The sequence below is a fragment of the Mizuhopecten yessoensis genome, unplaced genomic scaffold, assembly GCF_002113885.1.
Source record: "Mizuhopecten yessoensis strain PY_sf001 unplaced genomic scaffold, ASM211388v2 scaffold917, whole genome shotgun sequence".
Lineage (NCBI taxonomy): Eukaryota > Metazoa > Mollusca > Bivalvia > Pectinida > Pectinidae > Mizuhopecten > Mizuhopecten yessoensis.
In genome coordinates this window covers 125,334-136,509 of record NW_018403786.1, presented here as the reverse complement: position 1 = coordinate 136,509, position 11,176 = coordinate 125,334, and the positions used below count along the sequence as shown (strand labels likewise).

The 11,176-nt window shown below is 37.3% G+C and overlaps 1 protein-coding gene across 2 annotated transcripts in view; it reads right to left on the bottom strand.

Moving 5' to 3' along the window:
* Positions 1 to 1,360: 1,360 nt before the first annotated feature.
* LOC110454458 (NEDD8-activating enzyme E1 catalytic subunit-like) overlaps positions 1,361 to 11,176 on the bottom strand; it is a 17,007-nt gene continuing 7,191 nt past the window's right edge. For both annotated transcript variants that reach the window (XM_021503964.1, XM_021503972.1), the window contains exons 8-16: positions 10,699 to 10,854; positions 10,259 to 10,361; positions 8,348 to 8,461; positions 7,230 to 7,283; positions 6,819 to 6,855; positions 5,670 to 5,751; positions 4,177 to 4,277; positions 2,697 to 2,815; positions 1,361 to 2,445 (exon numbers count right to left, since the gene is read on the bottom strand). In XM_021503964.1, coding sequence (XP_021359639.1) covers positions 2,348 to 2,445; positions 2,697 to 2,815; positions 4,177 to 4,277; positions 5,670 to 5,751; positions 6,819 to 6,855; positions 7,230 to 7,283; positions 8,348 to 8,461; positions 10,259 to 10,361; positions 10,699 to 10,854 — 864 coding nt within the window. In that variant the 3' untranslated portion in view covers positions 1,361 to 2,347. The remainder of the gene's footprint in view (positions 2,446 to 2,696; positions 2,816 to 4,176; positions 4,278 to 5,669; positions 5,752 to 6,818; positions 6,856 to 7,229; positions 7,284 to 8,347; positions 8,462 to 10,258; positions 10,362 to 10,698; positions 10,855 to 11,176) is intronic.

The following is an 11,176-nucleotide window of genomic DNA, read 5'->3' as shown; positions in this document are numbered from 1 at the left end:
ATGTAGGGGATTAATAAGAATAAAGGCCTGTGGCGAAAATATCTCTTGGAATAAAGAAATAGAACCTCAAAGCCATTTGTTGTGAAGGCTGTAGACGATTCACATTGACGATGGGGTCAAACTTTTGACTACTTGTGTAAGGAATGAGATACATATCGGGCAAAGACTTTTGTAAGTTACTATATTAATTGGAGGAAGAAGCTGAAGGTCCAAGCGATGGACCACTTTGTAAAAAATGTTCACCAGTATGCCGAGATATTAAGGTGAAAATATTAGATTCAACAATGTAGGACCAAAATACTATTTATTCTTACTAACGAAACGGTGTAACACTCATTGAAACACATTTACATTTACATAGACTTGAGCAATGCCATGCTTAGTCTGCCATATGCTATATTTAGCTCACCTGTCACTAAGTGCCAGTGGCGAGCTTATGGTATTTATACGTGACGCCTCTGTTGTCATTGTTTATCTTTGAACGACTTTTTGAAAACTGAAAGACAAAGGGTCCTCCAATTTGCCAGTAGGAGTGAGATGGAGTGCTATCAGTTTCCTCTATAAATGACCTCGTCCTACTTGCAAGGTCACAATGGTCAAACATGTTAAAAAGTTTCAAAGAATCAAAAGGTTGAAAGCCACGATACTTTGATATGTAGACCAGCAGTGTGAACCTTTTTCTAATATAACATGCTTTAGGTCAAAGGTCTACTTTGAGTACTAGCTGGGGTCAAATGTCAACAGGCAATTATTGGTTAACACTTTCCTAAAGAAGTTTACAGGCCTGTGATATTTAAGCAGTAGGTACATGGAATGAAGTGCCATAAAGTTTCCTCATAAATTTATATAACCTTCACTTTCTTTGAAGGTCAAAGGGGTCCCTTGTTCATTACTTTGAAATGGGTTAAATCACTGCCCCTGGGTCATAACATTAAACTATGCAAGTGTTTGACATGAGGGGAAAAATACAGACAAGCAACCAAGATTTCCAAGGGCCCCTCATTCATGTGTGTCATAACTTGGAAAAAAAGTAAATATCCCCATCATATGAATAACAATGTATATATATGCTTACTGGCCAAGAAAAACATAAGATCGGAAGCATGCTACCAGAAATAACCCTGGACTCTGTCTCCATCCTTGAGAACACAGTCATAGAGTGATATAACCATATAAACAAATTTCAACCAGATTGGCTATGAAACATTTTTGGGACCAAAGAGGCAGCTGGTCCAACATGGGAAAATAGTTGTATCATTTAATGAGAATCACTTGCCTGGATTTCTATACAAAGTATCAATGTTGCCATGCCATGGAACATTTATTGCAGGAATCAATATTTTAGTAAAAGATGTTTAAATTTGTGACAGCAGATTTATTGAAAACATTAATTTACAGTAGGTAGGTTTCTTTTTTCAACTTGTACGCTTGACAACACAACTCCTGTCAAACATGAAATCTGATGATATGGCCCACTTGTGGTCCAAACACCATAAACCCTGTTGACACGGTCCAACATCAGTCCATAGGACCAGGTCTTGTGTCATCCAACAACACGACATCTGATGGCACAGCTCCAATTGTGGTCCTGACACCACAAGTCCTTACGACAGGGTCCACTTGTTGTCCAATAACAGTCCTGATGACATGGTCCACTTGTCCAACATCAGTCTGTATGACGTGTCGCCCAACAGTACGACGCCTGACGACACAGTCCTCTTCTGGTCCTAACACCAAAAGCCCTGATGACACGGTCCACTTGTTGTCAAACAACAGTCCTGATGACAACACCCCCTTGTTCAACATCAGTCTGAATGACGTGTCGCCCAACAGCACGACGCCTGATGACACAGTCCTCTTCTGGTCCTAACACCAAAAGCCCTGATGACACGGTCCACTTGTTGTCAAACAACAGTCCTGATGACAAGACCCCCTTGTTCAACATCAGTCTGTATGACGTGTCGCCCAACAGCACGATGCCTGATGACACAGTCCTCTTCTGGTCCTAACACCAAAAGCCCTGATGACACGGTCCACTTGTCAAACAACAGTCCTGATGACAAGACCCCCCTTGTTCAACATCACTAGTCCTGATGACACAGTTTATCATAGGGGTTTTTTCAGGCCGATACACATAGTGTCTATTTCAATGCATAATCATAACATTTGTTCCTCTTCATAAATAATCTTAAGAAATACAAATATCAACTATAACTATGAATGTAATAAGAGACTGTTTCCAGTTTCTCCCCAAAGACATGAGCAATGAGCACTCTTTTTGAACACTCGACAGCATCTGTAATAAGTTATATCATCACTTGGAATATTGAAAAAAAGTTGGGCTTCATCATTCCATGTTTGAGCCAAGCTGTAGTTTAAAAGTCACTGTCATGGGTGTGGTAGGATCTGCTACATAAAGCTCCTGTCCATCAACCAGTCCTAGATCTGCAACATCAATCCACAGTGCGGTATTAGTATGAATAGATATGTAGTTTGCTGCAATGTCATTATTTAAAGTTATAAATGTAAAACAACAAAAGATATTTGTGTTGGTTACAAAAATATTTATGCTTACAACCAAATATAAAGCAAATCACTATAGTACTACTAGAAAGCCTTTTTTTTTTAAATCAGCAAGTTCTGTACAATAACACAAGCCAAGGGAGACAATCCATCTATTTGTACAGTGTACATACCTTTAAGAGTTAGTTTTAGGTTTGGCTTCGTTCGTTCCTCTATAGATTTCACAGTTTGCATATACAATGTCTTATTCATTCCGTTCATAGACGTTGTCATTCCTGGAGATTTCATTTGACTGCACATAAATAAAAAGAATGCAACAGTTACTATGAATTAAAGAAAAAACACAAGCAAATTATAATTGATATTAGAACAAGAAATAAGGGATTTGCTCATAGGTAATGCTTATCTCAAATAAAATTAAAATGTTGAAAAACTAGAACACTGACAGGTCAGTAAGGGCTTCGTCTTGTGGCAATATATCCCCCATAATCAACAAGAAGCGATCTGCCCATATAGCTGAGCTTGACGTTTGACATTTGGACTTCAAAAAGAATTGCAAGGAAGCAAAATATACATTTTACATGTACTATGATGTGAGTCTAGTTTCCTTCCACCTCCATATTTGCTGGGCTAACAGAAATGTAAATACCACTGCAACACTCACTGGTTAGCTTTGATTTGTTTTATTTCACCTTATATACCTCCTCCATCAAGAGCCAGGGTCAAAGTCAGAGATCCACTCTGTCTTTGACCTTTGGACCCAAATGACCTTGACCATTAATCCAGTGACCCTGATCTTTGGTCAGTTGACTAATTCTTTAATTCAGACCAACTTTACTTCTTAATATCATAACAAAATGTTCATCAGTGAAAAATACAAAACTTGACCTTGACTCTTTGTACCCCGTGACCTGGACCTAAGGTCAGTTGACTCTGTGTTAAGTTCTGAACAACATTGCTTCATAATGTCATAATAAAATGTTCATCAGGGAAAAGGTACAAAATTTAACCTTCACCTTTGATCCAGTGACCTTGACCTTTGGTCAATTGACTCCTTGTTCAATTCTGAGCAACATTGCTTCAAAGTGTCATAGCGAAATGTTCACCAGTGAAAAGATACAAAATTTAACCTTGACCTTTAACCCAATGACCTTGACCTTTGGTCAATCGACCCCTTGTTTAATTCTGATCAACTTTGCTTCATCATGTCATAACAAAATGTTGACCTTGACCTTTGAACCTAATGACCTTGACCTTTGACCTTGAATTTTACCTCAATGTGTATTTTTGTGAACTGAACATCTTGACCAAGTTTTATGTACATCGGTCCATAGATGCCAAAGTTATCAGCCAGGAACAAAATTGGTGGACAGACAGACAGACAGACAGAGTGATTACTATAGGGCACCCGTATCGGCCCTAATAAATGGTACAATTCTACTGAAGTAAAATTTGTATTGCTTCCTGCAGTAATAATTGAATTACCCATGTGCGCATTGAACAAGAAGACATTTTATTTCCTTATTGAGTAATAGACATCCAACCACTCCTGAAAAATTCTATAAAATTACACAACCACTCTGTAAAACGAGCATTAACATATTATTTTACAATGAGAGTTGATATTCCAAGCAAATAACCATGGAAACTTACTATTCTTGACTTTCAATGAGGTATGTGAGAATATCTTGCAGTTTGTCAGTCTCAGAGAAATTCAGGGTCTGTGGTATACTGCTACAGGCCATACAGTCTTCCTGCAATAAATACACAAGTTACCTTAATGACATGAGAAATTACAAGTTACAATTTATTCTGTCCCTAACCCTCGAACTCATATACGAGGAACATCGTCTATATATGAAGGTAAACATTTTTATTATACCGCTGTATTCTAACTTATATCTCCACATGTGAATGTATGTATTTTTGCTATAAAATTATTTTAAATTTGATAGTGATGTAATAGTTAATATTTTAAAATGACAGTATCAAAAAAATGCTACAAAAACCTGCGTTTGACATTACCAGTTTTATTTTATTTATATAATGAATTGCATTGTTAGTGTTTTCTTATGATAAAATGGGAATGTACAAATCTGTATGTAACATTAAATTTGTCATTTTAAGAAAGTGTCATTGATTTTCACCTAGTATCTATTGAACCCAGAATGTTACAAACAAGATTTTTTTTCTTTGCTATAAAACATTTAACAATTCCTTTAAACACATGTATTTGCATATGTATATATATATGTAATATATGTATATATATGTATATATATGTATATATATGCATATTTGTTATGTAATTCTTTATAAAATAATAAGAATATAATTTTGATTCATACGAAATTGGTATTTTTTTTGTTGCAGAGTAAGATTTAGATATACTCTAATGTTCAGTATACTTATATGATGAGGCCATGTTAAATGGAAAATGATACAGACTTGGCTACTGTACCATTTTGAGAACTGGGAAACAATAACTTTTCCCAAAAAAATCTATGATCTGTTTTCACCCATTACAAGCATTTTACAACTTTTTGGTTAACACACACAATAGATTTTTTTTTTATATTTTGTTGTTTTGGTGGTTTCTTTTGGTCAAAAACAAATAAATGATAACTAACTTTGCACTCCATAAAAGTGTTTGCTTGTCTTTCAGATGTAGTTACCTGGTATATGGAATGATCAAGTTTTTTTTATGGTTCTGAAGTATGGCAAATATTAGTTTAGTTTCTATTTCAGTGGGATGACAGAATGTATGCATTGCAAGATGGATATCTAACATTGAAGGTTGATAAATATTCACAAATATTAACCATTTAAAAGGATGCAAATAATTTATCTTTGGGGAGTGTTTGGTTTGCTTGTGTTTAACGTCCTATTAACAGCTATGGTCATTTTAGGAAGTGCCAGGTTTTGGTGGTGGAGGAAAGTTCCCGGAGAATAAAACAACGACGTACGTATACCGCCAGTACTGGCGACTGTCCCACGTAGGTCTCGAACCTGCGACTCAGTGGTGGAGGGCTAGTGGTAGCAGAATGACAGACGCCTTAACCACTTGGCCACCGCGGCCCCCTCATATCAGTATACTGGGGGAGTGTGCATAGGAACATTTATACAAGGAGACAAGACATACAAACCTTACGCATCGCCTCAAAGGTGTAAGTATAGATCCCATCGGTATCACTGAAGTTCATGTAGTTACTGAGTGGTAAGCAACAACTGGAACAAAACCAAAACTTTCAGCAGGAATACAAGAATACAGAATGTGTGAGTGAAAAATATTCTGAAGTACCACCTGTTACAACTTGCGGTGTTATGACCTAAATATATTACGACTCTAAAGGTGAGGACCTGAAAGAGGTTAGGACCAGAGAAGTTAGGCCTGTAGAGGTAGGGGCCTTATAGGTTAGCCTAGGACTGGGGATGTATCGGAGGGGCAGATACCTAAATGCCTGAGAGGTTAGGACCACAAAAGTAGGGACCCAAGAGGCTAAGCCTGAGAAATACCCGAGTGGTTAGGACTTGTGAGATGACAACAGGTGAAGTTAGGACCCGAGAGGTTAGGCTTGGAGAGGAAGGGACCTGAGAGGTTAGGACCCCCAGATGAGGACCTGATACATAACTTAGGACCTGAGTGGTTAGGACCTTGTGAGATAACAACAGGTAAAAATTTAGGACCAGAGAGGTTAGTACCTTCAAAGTCTAGGACTGAGAGGTAAGGATTAGAGAGGTACCCAAGAAGTTAAGACCAAAGAGATAAGCACCTGTAGAAAGTTAGGTCTAAAGAAGTTAGAACCTTAAGGTAGGGACTGGAAAGTTTCAGACCCATGAGATTAGAACTTGTAAGGTAAGGACCAGAGAGGTTAGGACCTCAGGCTGTGTAACTAGAGTGGTCCCCATCTCTAGAATATTGACTTGGATGTTGGATTTCGACAAATTTCAACTTTATAGAAGTATCAAATAAAACACTTTCAGAAAAGGAGTTAGAAATCAATGAAAAAGGACATGGATTGAATGTTCTGCTTTACTCAGATGTAATCATATATTCACATGGATACCTTTTCCTGAAATTAAATCTAACATTAGATGGAGTAAGGAATCACTTAGTCTGACATGAAAAACATCTCTTTATAACACTAAAACTGATTTAAGTCTATTGATCTGTAGTGTATGATCATATCATAAAATTCACATACATTAGCCTCCTTTGAGAATCACATACATCAATAAACACTAAATAATTTGTGTAAAACAAGTCTACCATTTCAATCAACATTAAAGCTTACCTTGTGGCTATTTTGAATACCTCTGTTGCACAGGCAGCTGATAAAAAGAATAAATTAATATGGAAATTTTAAAACATCTTTCAGCATGTACCGGTAACTTGAGACTTAAATATGCATAAGCTAGACACCTGGAACATTTTTTATCATGTGTTTGTAACATTAAATTGTTCAACTGTGGCTAAGTTGATCTTTTGAGGATATATGAGAACCACTGATATGCAGATTTTATAAGAAACTAAATGATGTTCTTAAAATGTATACTTTTGAAATTTTTTGATATTTCCTTTTTTTCATTACTGACCAAGATGTTTTAATAGCTGTTTTCTGTTTGGTAATCTTAAATACTGTCACTTTCGAAGAGTTTTCGATTATGTGAGACATTTTACTCCTTACGTTATACCTTCATCTTACCTGCAATAAGTGCATTTGTTGATGCTACAGCTGGAATAATTCTTTTTACAACACCTGATTGAAAATAAAATAACATTGATTAGCTTATTCTATGAATGTTTACAGTCAAACTTGTCTTAACGGTCACCTGTCTATAATTACATAGGTCAGGCTAGTGGACCATTTTTCTCCCACCATTGAGATAATTTTACCAGTTGACTTTTCTCTTTCGACCCCTAGCATGTGGAAAGAAACAATACAATGACCTCATGAGAACAACAGATATGACATCACAATCAGCTTACGACAGATGTGCCAATCAGGATGAAAAAATAGATATCAAGTGTTTACAAACATATGACAGAGAGTTGACAGAAAAAGAATTATTTGCTTCAAAAAAGGTAAGCCTTTAAAAAGCTCAAACCTCTGGGCTCCTCTGTATGTGTATGATTAACCATGTGTTAACCTGTAGGTTACACCTGTGACTTAAAACTTCTCTGCCCTCTGGTGACTAACCTTGTATTAATCTGTAGGTTATGCCTGTGATTTTGAACTCGTCCGCCCTCTTGTGGCTTACCTTGTATTAATCTGTAGGTTATGCCTGTGATGTTGAACTTGTCCTCCCTCTGGTGACTTACCTTGTATTAATCTGTAGGTTATGCCAGTGATTTTAAACTCATCCGCCCTCTGGTGACTAACCTTGTATTAATCTGTAGGTTATGCCTGTGATTTTGAACTCGTCCACCCTCTGGTGGCTTACCTTGTATTAATCTGTAGGTTATGCCTGTGATGTTGAACTTGTCCTCCCTCTGGTGACTAACCTTTTACATGTATTAATCTGAAGGTTATGCCTGTGATGTTAAATTCGTCTGCCCCCTGGGCACCTCTGTATGTGTATGACTTACCCTGTGTTAATCTGTAGGTTATGCCTGTGATGTTAAATTCGTCTGCCCCCTGGGCACCTCTGTATGTGTATGACTTACCCTGTGTTAATCTGTAGGTTATGCCTGTGATGTTAAATTCGTCTGCCCTCTGGGCTCCTCTGTATGTGTATGACTTACCCTGTGTTAATCTGTAGGTTATGCCAGTGATGTCAAACCCGTCTGCCCCCTGGGCACCTCTGTATGTGTATGACTTACCCTGTGTTAATCTGTAGGTTATGCCTGTGATTTTAAACTCTTCTGCCCGCTCTACACTTTTCTCTAAGATCCACTTGATATGTGTTGGGTCATCCCCATCAATCTTCACCCCATCTGTAGTAAGATGATGAAACACACTTAACATGCAATATTGCTGGTAAATAAGATTAACTAATGAACATTTAAGCATCTTTGTTAAAGTGTCATAACATATCACTGATTAAACATTATTATCATAAACAAGAGGCCCAGAGTGCCTGTATTGCTCACCTTGATAATAAAGCAACTATGGAAAATTATATTATTGTATATAACAACTCAGAAACACCTGTCCATGATTAAAATCCCTCCAAATGAACTGATGGAGAAGGACTTTAAATATTTGTTATGATATTCGTCCTACTGGACCCTTCCCCTTTGCTTCCAGAGGGACCACTCTCTTTGTTTAAACAATTTAAGTACCCCTTGCCAAATGATGCTCTCTCTGGACCAAATTTGGATAAATAACTCCAATTATATGAAGGAGAAGGATTTTAAATATTAACCTCAATTTACCCTATAGCAACACCCCCACCCCCTACCCTCCAATTCCTCCAATCAAACAGAAGGAGATGGATTTATATCATTTAATACTACATTCCTCCTCTTGAGCCTCGCCCCTCTGCCTCACATTCTCCCTTACAACAAAATTTAGTCCCCCTTGCCCAAGGATGCTCTGAACCAAATTTGGTTGCAATCCCTCCAATTGCACAGAAGAGTAAGGATTTTAAAGATTTACCTCAAATTCCCTTATTGGGCCATACCCTCCGTTTATACAAAATTTAGTCCTATTTGCCCAAGGATGCTCCAGGTCAAATTTGTAGAATTTCCAATGGTACAGAAGAAGAAGGATTTTAAAGATTTAAACTTAAAATTTCCCTAATGGGCCCCGTCTCTCAGTACCCAGAGGGGCCACACCCTCTGTTTCTACAAAATATAGTCCCCTTTGCCAAAGGATTTTCCAGGCCAAATTTGGAAAAATCCCTCTAATAGTACAAAAGAGGAATTTTAAAGGTTTAAACCTCAACTTCCCCTAATGGGTCCTGCCCCTCTGCACCCAGAGGGGCCACACCCTCCGTTTATACAAAAATTAGTTCCCTTTGCCCAAGGATGCTCCAGGCCATATTAAGTCAATATTCATAAAGCTGTTCAGGACTTGCAGCGTTTTAAAGGAAAAGTTGATGGACAGACAGACACTGCAGTACGGCAAAAGCTCACCATAAAACATATATTTGGATTACTCATAAAATATTTGATATACATCTTTTATCTATTTGTTTTGTGTTTCACCTTAATGTGGCAAAAGGATCTGAGAAAATCTTTTGCAAGAAATATATAAGATTTGGTATGCAAAAATAGATAAACATCGTCAATACTGATAACTTATTTTGTGGTGTACCTGTAAAAAAGTATTGTCTAAATTATGCTATTTAGACAATAGACTTTCAGTTTAAGTCGTAACATAAATTTAAGATTTGTTTTTTCAACAAAAAGTATTTGTCTCTCCTGATTTTTATAATTGAGCTGACAGCAGAGGAAATTGTACAATTTCCTACAGTCAGAATAAATATGTGTATCTGTGTGTATCTGATAGGTCAATATGTATATCATCTTTTAATCTCAAGGTGAAGGTCACAGTGACGTAAATAAAGTGGCCTTTGAACTAGCTAGAAGTAAATGTCACTGTGACCTAATTACAGCTTACTGTACATTCTGTGGATGAGAAAGTTATACTTAAAGTTTCTTCTAGACATGTTCAACATTTTCAAATGTACAACACCAATGTCAAACAAAATACACTTCGATAGGACAAATAAACGTATGGCACCAAAACATGACTTTGAGCTTTTACAAAAAGGCAATATTGTATACCTCCAAATGGTTCCTCTTTTGGCCAAAGAAGAATCCTGACATATTCTATACAGTGTTCGGGTAATCTTGGAGTATGTGCAATGGTACAGAGGGGGAAATTCACCTGTAATATAAAGAAAAGCCAATCATCACCAAGACTTTTCTTGGTACATATGTCATTAAATCATTTCAGGAATATGACAGAGAAACCTGTGTAAAATGGAATGACACTGCGACCAATTGGTTGGAATCTGGATTATAATACACAGGTTTCCAGATTACTCAGTGTTTGTTTTTGAAATGTAGGAAGACGTCTTTAAATGTCAAGACTCAAATCTGGGTCACTGGTTGGTCGCCTGTTTTTCTGAAGATCTTTGGAAATTAAAATTCTCCAAGGGGAAAACCTTGGCAAGAAAATGAGATAACATACTGCTTTATAATAATAGACAAAATGCATCTACCTGTGGTGGGTACAAGTCTAGAGTACAATCCACACAAGCTGTCATGCCAGGCAATATGACCCTGGCATTACCCCTGAACCCCTCCGTTCCCCCATCAATCAGTGGTATCACAGTGCTCTGGTCCAGCTCGCCATCCTCGTAACTCAACATACTGACCTTAAACAATATTAGTATCAATTTAAAAATTGCATGTTTTTTACAAACAAGAGGCCCAATGGGCCTGCATCGCTCACCTGGTATTAATCTCACACTTGTAATCTTAAAAGTGGACTAAAATACAGCTACAGGCAGAATATCAGTGTTTGATTCATAAGAACCTATTAAAAGATTTAAACATATGACGCCTGTGACCTTGAATGTCGAACAAGGACATCAGGTTGAAAGTGGATCAAGGTCATTCATTTGATTAAACTTGGTAGTCCTTCATCCCAGCATGCTACAGGCCTAATTTCAGTACCCTGGGCCTTTTGGTTATTGA